Source organism: Mucor mucedo (assembly GCF_025094135.1).
Source record: "Mucor mucedo strain NRRL 3635 chromosome Unknown EV154scaffold_30, whole genome shotgun sequence".
Classification (NCBI taxonomy): Eukaryota; Fungi; Mucoromycota; class Mucoromycetes; order Mucorales; family Mucoraceae; genus Mucor; species Mucor mucedo.
The window spans coordinates 304,869-322,796 of record NW_026252314.1 but is presented as its reverse complement, the minus strand read 5'-3'; the positions used below and the strand labels follow the sequence as shown (position 1 = coordinate 322,796).

The 17,928-nt window shown below is 36.0% G+C and overlaps 7 protein-coding genes across 7 annotated transcripts; 4 read left to right on the top strand and 3 right to left on the bottom strand.

The window, feature by feature from the left end:
* EV154DRAFT_180457 (major facilitator superfamily domain-containing protein) lies at nt 1-963 on the top strand. The gene is made up of 4 exons (XM_051594238.1): nt 1-16; nt 78-437; nt 505-530; nt 582-963. Exons 2-4 carry the CDS (start codon nt 79-81, stop codon nt 848-850), a joined length of 654 nt encoding a protein of 217 aa, XP_051459286.1. The 5' UTR covers nt 1-16; nt 78; the 3' UTR covers nt 851-963.
* Nucleotides 964-2,164: 1,201 nt separating this feature from the next.
* Nucleotides 2,165-4,343, top strand: EV154DRAFT_503820 (LrgB-like family-domain-containing protein). Its single transcript, XM_051600959.1, has 4 exons — nt 2,165-2,699; nt 2,784-3,619; nt 3,687-3,945; nt 4,014-4,343. The coding sequence occupies exons 1-4, from the start codon at nt 2,258-2,260 to the stop codon at nt 4,202-4,204; spliced, it is 1,728 nt and encodes a 575-aa protein (XP_051459285.1). The 5' UTR covers nt 2,165-2,257; the 3' UTR covers nt 4,205-4,343.
* A 987-nt stretch (nt 4,344-5,330) lies between these two features.
* EV154DRAFT_479958 (secretory pathway protein Sec39-domain-containing protein) lies at nt 5,331-9,814 on the bottom strand (the record flags this gene model as incomplete). The annotated part of the gene is made up of 5 exons (XM_051598301.1): nt 5,331-6,256; nt 6,336-7,979; nt 8,288-8,346; nt 9,446-9,567; nt 9,812-9,814. The coding sequence occupies 5 exons, from the start codon at nt 9,812-9,814 to the stop codon at nt 5,331-5,333; spliced, it is 2,754 nt and encodes a 917-aa protein (XP_051459284.1).
* Nucleotides 9,815-10,268: 454 nt separating this feature from the next.
* Nucleotides 10,269-11,220, top strand: EV154DRAFT_585402 (uncharacterized protein; the record flags this gene model as incomplete). The annotated part of the gene is made up of 2 exons (XM_051606756.1): nt 10,269-10,504; nt 10,557-11,220. The coding sequence occupies 2 exons, from the start codon at nt 10,269-10,271 to the stop codon at nt 11,218-11,220; spliced, it is 900 nt and encodes a 299-aa protein (XP_051459283.1).
* Nucleotides 11,221-14,481: 3,261 nt separating this feature from the next.
* On the bottom strand, nt 14,482-14,965 carry EV154DRAFT_384116 (uncharacterized protein; the record flags this gene model as incomplete). Its single annotated transcript, XM_051595027.1, has 2 exons — nt 14,482-14,640; nt 14,744-14,965. Coding segments are annotated over 2 exons (381 nt in total), but the record flags the coding sequence as incomplete, so codon positions are not given.
* Nucleotides 14,966-14,988: 23 nt separating this feature from the next.
* EV154DRAFT_417888 (FRG1-like family-domain-containing protein) lies at nt 14,989-16,781 on the top strand (the record flags this gene model as incomplete). Its single annotated transcript, XM_051595817.1, has 3 exons — nt 14,989-15,118; nt 16,029-16,551; nt 16,634-16,781. The coding sequence occupies 3 exons, from the start codon at nt 14,989-14,991 to the stop codon at nt 16,779-16,781; spliced, it is 801 nt and encodes a 266-aa protein (XP_051459281.1).
* EV154DRAFT_601353 (uncharacterized protein) lies at nt 16,776-17,887 on the bottom strand. The gene is made up of 3 exons (XM_051607225.1): nt 17,716-17,887; nt 17,520-17,652; nt 16,776-17,423 (listed from the first exon to the last, which is right to left on the bottom strand). Exons 1-3 carry the CDS (start codon nt 17,852-17,854, stop codon nt 16,799-16,801), a joined length of 897 nt encoding a protein of 298 aa, XP_051459280.1. The 5' UTR covers nt 17,855-17,887; the 3' UTR covers nt 16,776-16,798.
* Between the last annotated feature and the right edge of the window lie 41 nt (nt 17,888-17,928).

Here is a 17,928-nt window from a genome sequence, read left to right as displayed (position 1 = left end):
CACCTTATTGGCGAAGGTAATCAGATTTTGTCACACCTTATTTTTATTACCATATTTTATTGATTCAATAGTTATAGCATGATCAATGAAGTAAATTCCGCTGACCAATCATCACAATTATGGAAGCAAAAGCGGTTTATTTATATGCTGGGCGCTTATACGATTATCATGGGTGCACAATGTGCGATTATTACCTTGTTGGCACAAATTCTCATACCCCCTTTCAAAAACTTGATTGACGAGAAGCATGTTGGGCTATTAGGAGCGATTATGTTATTTGTAGGATTCCCGGCTAGTATATCAGTTGGTTTTTACCTAGATCGGACTTTGCACTATCGGAAAGTGTGTCTCATTTTATCAGTCCTGACAGCGCTTAGTGTGTTAGGTTTGTACTTGTCAACAGAAGCAGGATTCCTACAAGGTGTTGTTATATCATGGTAAAGTCTTCTGCTATTATTTTTAAAACAAAAAGTTACATAATCTAATATCTCTCTTGTTTTATAGTGTTTGTTTTGGATTATCGTCATATGGTAAAGGAAATTTAAAAAAAAAAAAAAAAAAAAAACTAATAGCAATCACAGCCATTGCGCCTGCATTTTTTCAATTCGCGAGTGAATTATTTTATCCAGTTAGTGAGATTATACCCACAGGTTATTTGTTTACGGTTGGAAATATTGGAGGTGTATTTTTTGTGGCAGTGATGGGTTGGAGTGAAAACATGACGGTCAAATTTCCTATGCGGTTACCAATGCTATGGCTATCAATTACAATGTTCCTAAGTGTGTATTGTATGTCGCAAGTAAAAGGATCCTTGAAAAGGACAACGCATCAACAATTGCATTTACCATAATATGTATATATCTTACACATAGCCATGTATAACATACTTTTTTTTATTCAGTTAGAGAACTATACTGGCTTAATCAATAATAAAAACAAATTGTTTGTAATTTACAATGCTACTTAACTAATAGTTTTAGATATTTAATTGTCATGATCACCAAATCAACAGCTATACTAAAAAAAAAATTTAATCCACGTCGACAAATCAAGTCGGACAGAAGTTTAATTCAAGGACGTTTCTCCAAAATCGATTTGTACAACTGCAACAATGACCATTTACATACATGGTCTGCTTGATTTTCTATTGTTTGTTTAGATATGAACCACTTGACAGGAAGGATCCGTAGTACTACTAATATAAATTATAGTATTCAAGAGTAGTAATCTGACGAAAATTTTGTATTCTTTTTTTTTTTAAAAAAAATTGAGAATGGGTGTGATATTATAATACTTCATTACCGATAATTCTATAATTACCCACGATGTATACTTGTACAATAAAACGCGACAATGTAATTCTGCTTACAAACTAAACTTTAAATTTGGCAAAAGTAACTTTTTCTCCATTGTGAAGCTAATCGTTTACGCGTAAACCCGGTTTTTATGTTGAAATCGCTCATGAGTTCAATTCGATTTGTGCTCATTTTGTGTTCAATCCTGTGTAAGGTTGTATCGAGTCAAGCAAATGACTCGTTGTGTTTGGTCACAAGTGGGTTTCGGTGTGTACAAGATTCACGAAACGCCACCATATTAGTGGTTAAATGGTTGAGTAATTATTATTGCCTTTTGGATGTCATGGAATAAGATGATACATAACGCGTCATTTTTTTGTAATTAGTATGACAACATCCTAGACATGATCAATAGCTAAACCCGAATTTAAGGGAAGAAAGAAAAAATAAATAAAAAAAAAAACGGGGTCATTTATTTTAAGAAACCCAAATCAAACATTGCAAGCTTTGCATGAAAAAAACTTGATTGTGATACAAGTGATATACAAATTATTTGACCTTTTACGACTTTAAAAAGGGGGGGTTTCAATTGGTTGCAGAAATTTCACTGTGACGGGTGAGTCATTTCCCATCTCAGTTGGACCTGTCAAAACTATAACGCTTTGTTGATAAACAAGGAAAATCACGAGCAATATAAATACAATCAAGAAGCTTATCAGTCCATCTTATGTATTACTAAAATACCGTATAATTTTTGAACACTAAAAATAAAACTAACGGGGAAAATCATTGAAGCTATCAACCGATATCATCTTGGCTGACTTAATATATATATTTTTTTTTTTTTTTTTTTTTTTTAGAAAGCCCGATATGAATATTTCAACCAAGTGAAAGAAAGAATTTTACTTTTTGCACCTTTTTTACCCATTTATCTACTAAAAAAATTATATACCTAGCCAATTATGCTAAAAAAAAACCTTGGTGAATTTAATAGACGTGCAGATCACATATCCGATGCAACAAACAAATTTTTCGGTCAACAAGTACCGGACTATATCAAGACTTTACCCAGCATAAAAAAGGATTCCATAAGATGGGCGGCTAATATATTATATTTCGGTGCTGGATTGATGTACTACTGGGCTGTAAGTGCAGTCTTGAGACGAATGCCAAACATGGAGCAATTCCCCGCTAACGTGGCTGGAATGATCGTTCTGTATTTTTTGTTGATGTGTGCTCGTACCGTTTTACCAAAACAAACAGACAATCTGGTGAAGTTTATTGATCCCTATTCGTCATTTGCATTGAGGAGCATGAATGTTATGTTTGTACCTCCTGTTGTACTGATTGTCAACAATCCACCAACTGCAGGACCAGAAGTCGGTAGAATGATTTGTGTTTTCCGTACGTAAAAAAAAAAAGCCAGAATATATAAAAGACAAAAAAAAATAGCATCTAATAATTTCCTTTTATACGTCTTTCACGCAGTTGTGGGATATTTCGTGGGGTTTACAATATGCACTCTTATAGTGCGATTCTGGAAAATGGTGCTATACGGTACCTGTAACCGACACAAGCAGGCACCTCATCTGCCGACGAGTGAAAAGGTTAAGATGCACAAAAATAAAACTTTAGAAGAAGAAGAGGTCCATATAGCAATTCCCCCGGGTCCTACTGATTTAAGAAAATTTAATTCTACCGTCAGTGCACCAGGAGTAGTTCATCAAGTATCCAACGGTGCAATTTCTTGTGCCAGTACATTACCAGGGGGTTCCATCGCTTCCGCTCCTGAACATGAAGAGCCTGACCATAACACAGACAACAATCGTGTTGTGTATGAACGTTATAAACCAAGACAGAAGCACGGTCCGTTACATGTCTTTGCTCTTTGGTGTATGGACCAATCTACGTTTGATGATCTCACAATGTTCATCATATTTTGTATCTGTGCATTTGTTTTCTTGCCACTACCTGCAGATAGTCCAGCGCTGCCCTTTTTTAGACTGTTCCTATACCTTACCATGACCTTATTGTTATATTCTGCGTCATGTAGACTTCCTGCTAAAGTTAGACTTGTCGTGCATCCGATCATTTTGACAGCTGCTTGTGTCATGGCTGGTATTGCTTATTTCGAACAGGTCAAGGGATCAAATATTCATCAAGGTGCCAATCTTTATAAAAACGGTGTTACATTTGTATCGCTTGTAGAAAAAACCAATGTCGCTTGGCCAGGTGCTGGTGATATACTTTCGGCAACAATGGATGTTTCGATTATCTCTATGGCTTTCAATGTATACAAATGTAGACCCGATTCATTCCGTGAGGTAAGAGAGAATTTCTCGGTTAAGTAAGAGTAAAAAAAAAACAAATCTAACATATGGCATGCTGTAGTGGATGATAGTGTGTTTTTCTGTCGCCCCAATGGCATTTCTGGTTATGTTTGTTACGCCATTGTTTGCTCATGGTATTGGATGTACTCCTGCAGATAGCATTGTTTGGAGCTCCAGATCTGTTACAACTGCCATTGGTATGGTCATCGGTAACATTCTTGGCGCCAACCAAAGTGTAGTTACATGCATCATTGTTTTCACTGGTATTATGGGACCTCTTGTTGGCCCTACGCTTCTAAAGCTTGCTCGTGTTAAAGATGGTAATGTATTGTTAAATTCACTTAAAAAAAAAGTTTATCTTGTTCGCTAATCATTTCTCTATTTTCAGATGATTTCATGACCATTGGTATTACTATGGGCAGTAACTCCCACGGGGTAGGTACGGCATACCTCATTAGCAAAAATCCTAAAGCAAGCGGCTTGGCATCAATTGCCTTTGCATTGTTTGGTACCATAGGTGTTATTGTTGCCTCTATTCCAGCCCTATCGCAAACCGTCAAACATCTTGGAGGTTATTAATACCCCTTACGTATCCCTTCATTCATTCACATACTCTATTATGCATTTGCTCTAATATTATTATCATACTTGACATACTTATTCTCTTTCACCCTCAAAAATTGTTTTGTAATTCTTTCTCCTACATATTAAAAACGACTCTTACATGTAAGAAGTGTATGGCTTGTTTTATAAGATATAAAAAAAAAATCTATTCACTAGATATTTGAATTAGCCAAATAGGTTATATTGTATTTGCGTGTAAATACCTTTTTTTTTTTAAAAAAAAAAGTTTAACAGCAATACTAATAATACGACACGATCTTTTCATTTTTAATTCAGGCCTTTAGAAGCGCCGAAGAAGTAGGCAATAGTTTCCTAATTTTTATAACATTGAGGTTTCAAGGCAAATAGTCTGATACAAGAAATTTTAAAGATCTAAATACAAATTTGGCAATAATGTCAATTTATGAAACATGTGGGAGCCTTGTGATTGCCTCGCTTTATTTGAAACAGTGACCACTACACAGCTTCATTGTCTAATTTCACTTTATATTGCTGCTGTACCGAACATCCTAAGCATGTGAGACTTGGTTTTTGATATATTAAGATTATGATTTTTTCATTGGTCGTGGTTGCTTATACATGCCTTGTTAAATAGCACTATAAGATGTAGTGTTGCCATGCGGTTATAACAGTTGTTGCTTACTAAAATGAAACATCTCTATTTTGACTTTTAGATTGCATCGATCAAAAAATTAAAACATTTGAAACAATCAATCGAAAACACTATCATTACCATGAAAATTAAATCATTTTCTCACACATGCTTGTTCAATAAAAACAGTTTTACATAAATTTATGACTGTAGAAACTAGAATTTAATCTTTTTACCTTGCTGAACGATGCAGAACGCCCGCGTAATCCTATTTTATATAGAAAATAAAACGCATCGCAGTAATTACAGATCAAATGAATCGATCTTCATTGTTTTGTTTCAAACACTGCAGTTGTTTATTTGATAAGGCACACATAGCATTAAATGACAATCATTTTCCCCATTTTTTTCTTTTTTTAGATAGTTTTTATTATTGTTATGGTCTGCTGGGACAAAGAAATTACCGAAAAACAATGAGAGGGGGTATTTTTAGAAGAGCCAGCCACCCACTACATCACGAACAATATCCCTCTTCCTTTTAGAACCATCCATGCCTCTACGGTCAGCTTGTTCACCACCTGTTAAAAGATCGCCCAAACTCCACTGTTTTGTTGCGTTTTGAAGTAATCCTTGCCAGCCCTTGTTCTCATGATGATCCTTATCAAAGCCATGGCTACCCAACTGAGCAAAAGCCAACTGGTTGGGTTTAGTTTGATCCAATTTTCGCCACACAATCAAAACATCTCGAATGTTTTCTGCGGGACTCAGTGTCATTGCCATGGAGAGTACATCTAAGCGTCGATTGATATCTTCAAAGGCTTCCACCTTTCCAAGATTAAGACAACTATGCCATGCGGCTTCATCGATTTCGTTGTTATAACTTTTTGACTTGCCAGCAGTCTTTTGGTTTTGTGCAGCATCTACTGTAATTTGGCACAAGTGATAGGATTCGATATAATCTTCCTCCACAAGTGCTGCATTCGCCAACATCGCAAGCGCTTTCACTTTGGCCAACACATCATCGCCGTAACCTAGCTTGCGAACCAACGCCAACACTTGTTCGTGTCGACGGTACATGTCTCTTTTAGCGAAAATTAGTTTAGATATCAGCTCAAGTCGGTTTTTGGATTGCCTGATTTGAATTGGCATGATGGTCATTCCCGGTCGATCTTGCACCTTGTACTCATAAATCAAGCTATGGGTCGCCTCAATCAAATCCATTTCCTTTTTAATTTCTGTCGTGGGTGGTAAGATCTTGAGGCAATCCCAAGCTTGCTTCATACTACCCGCGTTCATATTGCCTGAAGTAGCATTATCAAAAAATTCACGTTCAGCATCTATCACTAATTTTTCGGCCTTTGTAATATCCATGATCTTTTGGGATCCTAAAATCAAATCTTGAGCAAGTTTAAAACCTAGTTCATAAAATAAAAAGAGGATATTTAGTAGGTGCCTGAAATCCATTTGAATTTTTTTTTCAGGTGTATACTTTACGTCCACATCTTAACAAGGAGCTAAAAAAGATCTCCAAAATCTCTGCTGAATCCAACTTTCCAAAAATACCTTCACCTTCATCACGCAAACGAAGCATATCGTCTAGTAATTCGCGCCAATCATCATCACGATCGAATTGAGCTCCACCAGATTCTACTCCGCCAGCTGCCTGAGAGGACATACGAATGCATAATTGACGTTGAGCTTCTATAGTTTGATCTTGCAAGTACCAACGCAAAGGTACACTGGCATGATATCTAGCCAGAACTTCGGCTGATCCCAAATGGTTTTGAAGGGTATCCATCATTTGGGTCAATCCAAATGCACCGACATTTTGAAGTTCTAAAAATAAACCCAAGGGTGTGCTTGCCAATGCGATCATATCAGCCATATCAATAGGCTCATTGTCGTTCTCCACAATGTCGGAGAAAATGGGTAGACATTCAAAAAGACGTACTAGATACTCCATTGTTCCATCACTGGAGTAAACAATAGCCAATACAAGTCTGGACAAATCCAAATCGTCTTTGATGATACGATCTTCTACTGGAATGGATGGCTTGGATTTTTCAATAACAGAACAACACCAGTCCAAATGATGATCTCCTACAGCTGTCTCCAGTAGCCAACGATAAAGTAATAAATCAGTCTTGTCCGTTGTTCCTTTTCTCTTTTTGGATACTTCAATCCAAGGCAATGCTAATCTCAACATATCGTCAACAATAGAAGCACTATCTGTATTACTTAACAATCCTTTCAAAACTTCATAGCTTGACATTTGCTGGAATTTTTCCAAATCAACAAAGGTATTTTCGGTAAAGGATGTTTCTGAAGAATACACGTATTTACATAGCCATTCATACTCGGATATTTGGTTTTCTATTCCTGTCACACCCATGACTTGTGCATATCGAATGATCTCCAAAGCAGTGCTACTCAAACCAATCTTATCTGCTGCACGGGCCCGATCTATATACCAATCCGCAATCACTTTTGCAGAGGTTGGGTACTCGGTAGTTTGGATACTGGCCTCTAAACGATTTAGATAATCTATCTCTTCCGCCACTTGTAGGCGGATCATCTCTTGCACCCAATCCTCTTCCACAATATCCTGTTCTTTACGCCATGGTTCTTCAAGCCAAATATCTTCATGATCATGCGTGACGTGTGGTAAATCAAAGCTACTTGGATCCGCTGTTTCTGGAATTTGAGACAAAATAAACAGCCTCTGGGGTAATACATGACGGCCATGATGCATAAATATGGCATCGAGAGCAACATGGTTTTCAGAACGAGCAAATTCTAAAGCTTGAGCAGTTAAATTGACGTCGCGGAATTCGGCGAAACCTGTTGCAAATGAAGTGTCTTCATTTTCTGAAGTAAGACTGGGCCAGATTTTATGAAATGTCTCTAAACGGTCGGAATACTGAAGAAGATAAAGTCGACTTCTTAATAAAGTTTTCTCTCTGTTTGTTAATGCGCTTTGTGGGGTAAGGTCTTTCACAATGGGTTCTGTCAGAGTTGTAATGCGTTTCAGACCAATAGAGAATATCTCTTTCTGAAGCTCCCACTCATCCACACACGTATCAAGACAAGTATTGACTACCCACGCATCGTCTTCAACAAGTTTTAAAAGTTCGACATCTTTAGTTTGTAGTTGTGGTCCGCGTTCTTTTTTATTTTATTCCATTGTGCTTTGTAAACAAGATCTTTGTCCAATTTTAGCTCGTTTGCCAAGTCAAGTGCTGCCTGGTAGTTTCCTTGTTCAAGATGTATAAGAAAGTCTCTGGTTGTAGGTTGTTCCATCTTGGATACTCTTTTGTTAGAAAAAGAAAAGTGCCGCTACAGTCAGGCTTGTAAAGGTTCGGCCTTAAACCGTAAATAAATGTCCGCTTGAAAAAAAAAGATCATATTGAAGACCTTGAACAACTCAACAGTTAAACTTTTAATACAAGCATTTGCGTTATTGAGCTCCCGTAATATTACATCTCTCTTGGTGGCTATGATTGCTCTTTTTTATACACATTATTACCAAAAAAAAAAAAAAGTCCAGTAAATATTAAGGGTACAGTCAGTTTATTATAACTTTAATAGGATCGTTTATCCCATCCTTTGGGCAAATACTTGTTCAAACTCTTGAAATGGTGAGCATATAAAAAGTTGTTACTTTTGTTGCTTCCATATAGTTTATATCTATAATTTTTAGGGCCTTTTGCTTTGCTCATGTCTTTGGAAGCAAAATAAAATAATAAAGATAAGATAAAGTTTATATAGGTAATATTCATTGCGATTAATGTGTAAAAAACAAAAAGATGTATGGATTAGGGTGAAGTAAAGAGACCACCAGAGAATTGTAAAGGACCAGAGGAGAAAAAAAGATAAGCTGTTCTATAAATTATCATAAAACTTAACCCCCAGTTTGCTGAGTATTCCCTATTCGCAGAGAATATTATGATCGTAGCTATGTGGAGACTACCATTAGAGGATCTTTGCCTACACTAACGGATTGTTGGCTTCCCAAGTCTAGAAACACATATCTATCGTGACTACATCTACACGCTCTTACCGGGCCTAGTCACGCTAGATTACTAGCTAATACTATACCGTGAATAAAAGAAGACCTGAAGAAGAACAGAAGTAGAACAGATGCCTCAAAGCCTTGGCACTTTAGACGGAGTTAAGATGGCATAGCTTTGACACAAGTTTGAGAGATTTGCAGAGTCCTGGAGGGGGTATGGCTTGACACAGGATGAGAATATTTGACGATGGTTATAGAGTTTCAGAGACTTTGGGTAACATTTAGAGAGACTTGACAAGAGTTACACGCCTTGACGAAGGTGATAAGAGTTGCAGAGTTTTGGGAGGATTTGATAATGTTTATAGAGTTAGGAAGATTTGAAGAAGTTTGTAAAGGTTTGTATATCCAGATGAGTAGTAGTATTAGTTGAAATTAAAGATGAGCGAACAAAGTATAAAGACCCTTTCAGTATTTACAGTTAAAATACATCATAAACTTCATGTGGCTCATTTTTTATTAAGAGTCATGATTACTTAATACAAATGTAAGTAACAATAAAAGTTACTTTAATTGGGTGACATTCCCAACTTACGACCGAGTGGTATAGTTAAACGTGAAGAAAGCTCTTATGACACACCCGATATGAGGTTCTTCTGCAAGAGAGGGGCGCACATAAATGTGAGTGATTTCGGGTTTTCCGGATTTCGTTTTACACTATTAGCGTTTTAAGCACGAGGTTTAGGTAATACATGAACACGGGAAGTTTGTTTGTTTGATATTCGGTTGTTTGAATGCATCATTTAATATCTTCCGATCTAATATTAAAAAAAAAAATGAACAAAGAATACAAAACTGTGATTTTTGTTCAGGGCCCTTTTTTTGAACCAAGGAGAAAAAAGAAAGCCATATGTCTCATGTTGGAATCATATGAATTTTTTTTTTTTTTTTTTTTTTTTACCATTGCATGATAATCACTTGGGTGACTATGTGAGTGATTTTTATATGCCATTGATTGCAACAACAACAAAATGGTTTCTTTTTTTGATAACAAATAGAGTGACTATCAAAAAGTTTGTTTTGTTTATAAAAGATATTAATGTCTTTTATTATGAATAATCTACCGTTTTGTCAAAACATCATGCATGGCATAATGAATGAAGTGAAGCTTGATTTTAACTAAATGTGTTAGCAGTAAACAAGTCAATACCATATCAAGCATAAACAGATAAATAATCAAAGTTTATTAACTTTCTGTAATCGGACGTATGCATCCCAGAGCACAAAGAATATATAACTTTTTCAACACACCAAGAAAAAAAAAAAAGAGGTTCTCAGCGTATAAATATAAAATATGAATTTTTTTTTTTTATTACTATTTTCTTATTCTTCATCATCTCTTCTTTTTACGAATTCATATGGATATTGCATCAATCGTTACCGACTCCAAAAGCACAAAGAAAGTTCCCCGTCCTTTGAACTGTTTCATGACCTATCGATTAGAAAAGCAACGAGAAATATTGTTACAATGTCCCGGTACAAACCACCGTGATATCTCCAAAATTACGGCGAAATGGTGGAAAGAAATGTCAGTTGCAGAAAAGGAACCTTATCGTCTTAAGGCTTTTAAAGCCAAGTTTGACCACGAAAAAATGTAAGCGACTAAAGCACGCCATCCATCTTATTATATACTCATCCTTATTTAGGTACCCCAATTATAAATTTAACCCAAAGAAAAAGACGACTAAAACAAGAGCCTACAAGAAACGTACGGAGGAAGTATTTACTGCACAGGAATTTGCTCAACAACAAAAAATAGCAGTATTATACCATAAAGGTATGAAGTCTATTACACCACCTAACCCAACATTGGAATACATGCCAACGATTATCGAAAATGCAACAACGGTTGAAACCAAAGAAGATATTTGTTGCGCCACTTGTTATTCCTCCGCTGTTCCTTCCTCCACTTGCTTTTCTACTACTACTACTTCTAAACAGGCACACCCTGAAAGCTTTCATCCCGTTTCTTCTCAATCTGTGTCACCTTCTCCTTCCAGTCCATACACTGTTTCAGGTTATTACGAAGATCCCAGTCACCTTAATTATGCTCAACTTTATCCCCCGCATCATTATTATGGCTCATCGAATAGACATTCGTTAGCCTATCCTTACGAATCTTCCTTTCCACCATCCTATGCCAATCCTAATCATACATCGGTTTCAGCTCCCCCAAATAATGACTATTATACACCAGAAACAAAAAGTACAAACGATGTCCGTAGACAAGCTTTCAACCCTTTAACTCATACTACTTATAATGACACTCCTCCTCCCACCATTCTATCTCCCTTTTATTATCACCAATAGATTTGTTTTTTCTTTTAGGAGCAAAGACTTTAAAGTTTTTTTTTTCGTACACACACACACACACATATATATATATATACGCTTCTCTCTTTTATATATTAGGATTGCTTAAAAATAGAATTATATAAATACTTAATAAAAAATTTCAAATTCATCTCACTTGTATATTATTAGTAAAGAAAATCATGATGACGTTCATTTGACAGTATAAATTATGTCATCTTTATACAAATTCATTTAATTTAATAGCATATCCTGTGTTCTATCACGTCAAGTGACGTTTGCATGCATGCATCCATTAAGGGGGTTCTTCTCCTAAATCATGACACTCATTCTGTAATTGCAAGAGGTAAAGCAGAGTTGTTTCTCCATAGTGAGCTTTCTCCGGCACGAAATTGCAGTCTTTCTCTCTTTTTTCATCAGTAACAACAACAACAACTCCCCTTTTTACATTTGTTCAATGGAGCGGCAAAAAAAATAAAAAATAAAAACTTGAACCAAAAAAAAAAAAAGGCGTTTGGGGTAAAGATAACTACGCACGAATGGCAGTAACAATTTTACTGTATGTAATTTAGCAATCGTTCAAATTTTTACGCGCCAAAAAAATTAAAAAAGGATCACCACCGTCACACCACAAACTTTATAGACGATTCAAAAGGGATGACCTTCCCTCCCCCCCCCCTTTTTTTTATAAGTACCTATATTTGCTTTAGTACAATTTCATTGATAACTTTATGACGCAACCTGGATGCGATTCTTTTTTTAAAAGAGGGATTAAACGTGTCATTGTTCAAACGTGAGCTAATTCAAATCAAAAAGGTCTGCCAAATCCTTAGTTGTACAGAAACAACTTTATATGTGTCAACAATAGCTTATGTCCCCAGAGCAAAAATCTGCTTATTATGCTTGGTAAAATGGAAAAAAAAAATGCAAGTATCTATCAGGAAAAATGATGCAAAGACAACCTTCCCCCCTCACGTAAACATATGAACTAATATTACGCAACTGCGTTATGCAATGATGAACTATTAAGTGAGGAAATACTCTATTATCGTATAATTTGAAATTGCCATGTATTCATGCACATAGAAATAGTTTTAATATATTAAAATAAAAGCTTTATCATTATTCATATTCTACTTGAAATTGCATATAAAAAAACATGTTTCAAACTTCCTTTCAACCCATAAAGCATACTCAGAATAAACGCATTGAATAAAGACTTGTGTCATGAGCATTTATACGACCCATTCTATGTCCCGCTCCCTCCGCCAAAAGAAATCCAGCTATCAAACCTCTCCCTGACATGCCATTCAAGGATGTATTTGCCGTTACAGAATCACTATGCGGTCTTTACGCGTCTATTTGCAAAACCAATGCAACAAAAAAAAAACTTTTGTCACTAGCTCACTTATTATTTAAATAGTCCTTTATGCTTTTAAATGACGTAAACCTTAATCTCTGATAAAAAAAAGTGCTACTGGGTACGATTGATTGGCTTTAAAAAAGATCTGCAATACACTATAAAAAGCCGAACTTGTCAATAACCCTGATGAGAGAGAACCAGCAAAAAAAAAGCATAAGATTCATACGATAAGAACCGACGGTTTAAAGTTGCAATGAAAGCCATGACTGTAAAATTAAGGGGACTTTTTTTTTGTTGTTACAGAAACAGAATTTGAGGACTAGGGGAACACAAAAATTCAAAGCTTAAATAGGATTGACCATAAATGGACTAGTTTAAAGACCATCAAAGATACTTTTTTGGACAAGATAACCCAAACACTTGGTATAGATCATGACCTCATACAAACTCATCGTGTCTAATTACAGCTTAGAAAAAAGAGAGGGCCAATCATAGAATAGCCAAAAGAAAATGAGAGTGTTACACTTATAAGATGATATAAACTCATTCCAAATGTAAAATAAGTAACGCTTTAAACATGATGCAGATGCCTTACAGACATAGATTAAATCTAACCTTGCATCCCACAATTAATATAAACAATCTCACTTTTTTTAAGGTAGTACGGGTAATTTAATACTCCTACCGTTCAAAAAAAAAAATTAAGGTGTGTGTACCCTCCACCACCCCACCCCCTTACCATTGCTCTTCTTTTTTCCTGGGAGTAAGATAAAGTTTGATAAAACTTTGCCAATTAGACTTTTTTTTCTGTCACTCACAAGAGTGGTTTCTGTCAAAATAGATATATAAAAAAGACCTGATTTTTTGGTATGTCAAATGACAACATTTTGTCCTTTAAACAACAAACATAACCTTTTATAAATCAACGCAATAAAACGTCTCAGATAATATGCGAAACAAACATGTAAAGGTAATGGCGGTCAAGATAGAGGGGAAGGGGAGGGGGGTAAAGAAGGGGGTAGAGTGAAAAGATAGAGGTGGCGTTATAACATTTTTTTTTATATGTATATATATCATAGTGTGACTAAAAAAAAAAAGAGATTTCCGAACGTTATGTATACAAAAAAAAAAAAGAAAAAAAAAACCACAGGGCTAAAAATGATGGGTGTGTTGAAGTATATATACATAGAATAATGTATAGAAAGAGAGAGATAGAGATTGAAATTATCTCTTACTTTGTCGCTTCGTATTATTATTATTCACAGCATTGTTTCCCCAATATCTTTCATTGTTATCTTGTTGCGGAGGTAAATTATACGGATACAGTGGGTTAGATGGGGCTGCTCCACCCGATGTTGTATTATACTGTGGATACGGCATTGTATAATCAGCTGTTAATTGTGCATTACTATTATTGACTACAAATGAAGTATCAGACGCGACCATACTTCCAAAGGACTATTTACACAAACTTAGTTAGACAAAAGATACCGCAGAACAAAAAAAAAAAAAAAAAACCGCCACGTCCCTCCCCTCCTCACCATCTTTTTTTTTATTTTACCTTTCTATCCTCACTGTAATTCTCATTGCTGTTGTTGCTTACAGTAGATTCTAAACTTTGATTGGAGCGATAATAATTGTTGTTGGTACTTGTCTATATATAAATATTAATTATAAGCAGGAGGAGGAGGGAAGAGGAGGGGGGGGGGGACATGAAAAAAAGAGAGAGTGCGTATGTGTAACGTTTCTCTAATAAAAAAGAAAAATGATGCTACATAATAATAAGTGAGGGTTGTACTAACCGTAGGTGGGGATGCGGGCGCATTGTTGGTAGACATGATAGATCGAGAATTATTAGGTTGAGAAGTGCTAGGTTGATGATCAACTGTATCGAGTGGATCAGGAGCATTTAAACATGATTGGATCAAATTCTTTCCTTCTGGTTTTGTTACCAAAGGTTGCAGCTTGGGTGTAGTAAACGTATAAACGAGTCCTGTTTCAGATACTACCAAAAGTAAAACCTGGGTGCCTGTCAGTGTACTCAACTCATACGCCTTTTTATATGTGTGTGTTTGTGTGTGTATAAAATATTAATGGACCATTCTCTCTCTCTATCTATCTCTCTTTTTTTTTTTTTTTTTTTTGTACGCAATTTACCTTCTTCATGATACCAGCCTTTCTTTTTGAAAATGTAATGTGTCTTCTAGATTTATCATTAATATACTCAATCTTAATCTTTCTTCGACCAGATCTTTTATCAGGTCTCCCACTTCCATCCGAGTCATCCTCATCGCCAGCTCCTGTAGTTGTATCATCTGCAATGGGTGCTTGCATCATATACGGTTGTGGATTGGGTTGATAATAATTAGAGGATTGCATTTTTTTTAATACTTTGCAAAAATATGTGTAATTTTTTTTTCGTGCAAAGAAGGAAAGAGAAAGAAAGAGAAAAGAAAAGAAAGAAAAAAAAATGGAGAGATGGAGATAAAAAGTGTGTGAGAGAGAGAAAGAAAGAGAGAGAGAGGGGAGGAAGTGCTAAAAAAAGAAATTATTTTGCATGACGCCTTTGTGTAGCCCCAATCTGGTGAGAATAAATGACATAACACTGAAAAGAGCATCAAGAAAAAGATTGGTTTACAAAGCAGTGTATATAATTTTACATTGAGATAGTAATTATCTACCCATGACGTTTATTGTTATCATTTTAGATGGATGTACAATACTTCTTTTTCAAATCCGTTTGATAAAATGGGCGCACACATGATCTCACCCATTCTTTTTGTATATTAAAAACTTGTGCGGGATTAACTATTGTCCTACCCCAAATAAAATAAAAAAAATATATTTAGAACACTTGTAAACGCGGGAAACAGCTTTATTTTATTCAGCCTCCTTTTTTCAGTATTATCCATCGTCCTCCTTTCAATAGGTGTGTGTATGTGCTGCCAGCTATTACCATCACCATCACCATCACCACCACCACCACCAATAGCAGTGCGCGGTGGGCGTTACTATGGAAGAAATCGGGGGGATCTTTTAAAGTATACGTCGTAAACTATAATACCCTCCCATCATTAGGAGACTTACCATTAAAAGAATCTGTCAAAAAAATTACTTTTTGTTTTTTAACCTTTCTGAAACCTACAAAACATCCCATCGTGATAAGTTTTTTTTTTTTCGTTGACCGCTCGTGACCTATAAACATCCAAATAAAAAAAATAATTCAACGTGTCTTCTTTTATAAACTCAACAATGTCTGATAGAGCACCTAAAAAGAATAAACTAGTCTTTAAAGGTGATAAAGAACCAAAGTAGGTTGCCACCCTCACATAACATCCAAAAAAAGAAGAAAAAAACTCAATTTTTATTTTTAAAAAAAGAAAGAAGAAGAGAAAGCATCGTGCTACAGAGAAAGAAGAACGTGAAGCGGCCATCACCAGAGACCAAGTTTGGGTGCGCGCTGATAGTCTAGACGATCTGGTGGGTCCCTTATTCATTACGCACCCTAGCGATCCACCCATTTGTCTCACCGTGGACGACAATGATCGTTTCTTAGCTTATCCATTACCCGACCTCGACGAAGCTAACCCAGAACCCACCATTATGCAACAAGTCTTTGTCGGTTCTCGCATCGTCGGTACCACCAGTGCCTACTCTTTCAAATCAGCTAACGGGAAATACCTCAGCAGTGACAAGATTGGCGTCGTCGCTTGTGACAGTGAAGCCATAGGCGGTCAAGAGGAATGGAAACCCACCATCACCGAATCAGGTATCGCATTCGAAAGCGTGCACGGTAAATTCTTAATGATCGACGAAATTGCTGGTGGAGGTCTCAGCATTCGTGCCGACGCCGACCATGTCGGATTTTGTGAGTCTTTTAGAGTCTATTGTCAATCGCGATTCAAGTATAAACCCAAGACCAAGAAGAAGGCTTCAGACGATACTGGCACAGAGCTTGAAAACTTGTAAGTTCCCCCCCCCCCCTTATAAAAACTATTTTTTTTTTTTTTTTTGCCATTGTAACTCTTAACTCTTTTACACACACAGCAAAAAATTTCAATCGTGGGAACCAACCAAAGTCCATGAAACGTTAGATGATAGACGTGCCATCAAGAAGGCAAAAGCAGAAGGCAGATTGGCTGAAACTTTATTAGATCGAAGAGAGAAAGTAAAAGCAGATCGTTATTGTAAATAAATAAAAAAAAAAAATTATTATATACTATATGATGTAACCCTGGGTCGTCCTTGTAAAATATACCAACAAATCACATTTAAAAATTGCACTCGTAAAACTTCAACTGAACACGTCTTGTCATGAACAACAGACATTGCTTCTGTCGTCTTTACCAAAATGTCTTTTTCTCCCATTTGTCTGGCCAACACACCTAGCTCCAAAAGTGCTTCCCCCTTGTCCTTCGGTATCTGCCATAGATACACATACTTTCGTAATAGCTCCTGCGTGCTCTTCAACATCTTTTCATATCGTACCTGGATGGGCTGTTGAACTGAGGCTGAAAAGGGTCGAAAACGTGGATCCACCTGCACTTGCTCCACCAAGATCTCGTGAGCCGTTAAATATCCCATTGGACCCTCATCGACGTGTGATGGACAAAGGAGGAAACTTGAGTCACGAAAAGAGCTGGCAAGAAAAGAAAGTGCCTGTGCAATCACTTGTGGTATTTCATATTTTATTCCCAGGGCTAAATGAACTATCGGTAGACGGTGGGATCCAATCGTGAGTGATAATGGACCCTGATAAAAGAACCGTTCTAATGTATGTCTAGTCCCATGGACACTTATCTGATGATCAAAGAATTGAAGAAAGGAAGAATACAAGCTAATTTTTTTGTTTTTTTTTGTTTTGTTTTTACTTTTGTGTTAATGAATTTAAACAGCAATATCATTTTTTTAGATATAAAAATAAAATACTTGCTCTTTATCCCCAAGATGATTGAACCAATTATTTTCATAAAGTGGTAAAGCTAGTTTGGGCACCTCTGGTATACGTAGCATATCCATTTTTTGGATCGATTGTCCATACACTTTTTTTAACTCTCCGTTGGAAACTATTACAATGTTTTTAAGGGGGGGTTGTTATTTATACAGAGATACATGAGAAAACCATTTACCACCTAATTCATACAACCGAATTAAAATATACAAGAGATGATTTTGATGGTGTTTATATTCCATTTGATACAGAAGACTATTGTCTTGTATCGCCTTCAAGATGATTGCATTTTGACGTGGGTCAGGTAATATGGTCATGATTTCTTTAATTATTTGTTTAAACAAACAAAAAACAAAAAAAGCTGTATGCTAAGTCTAAAAAGAAGAAGAAA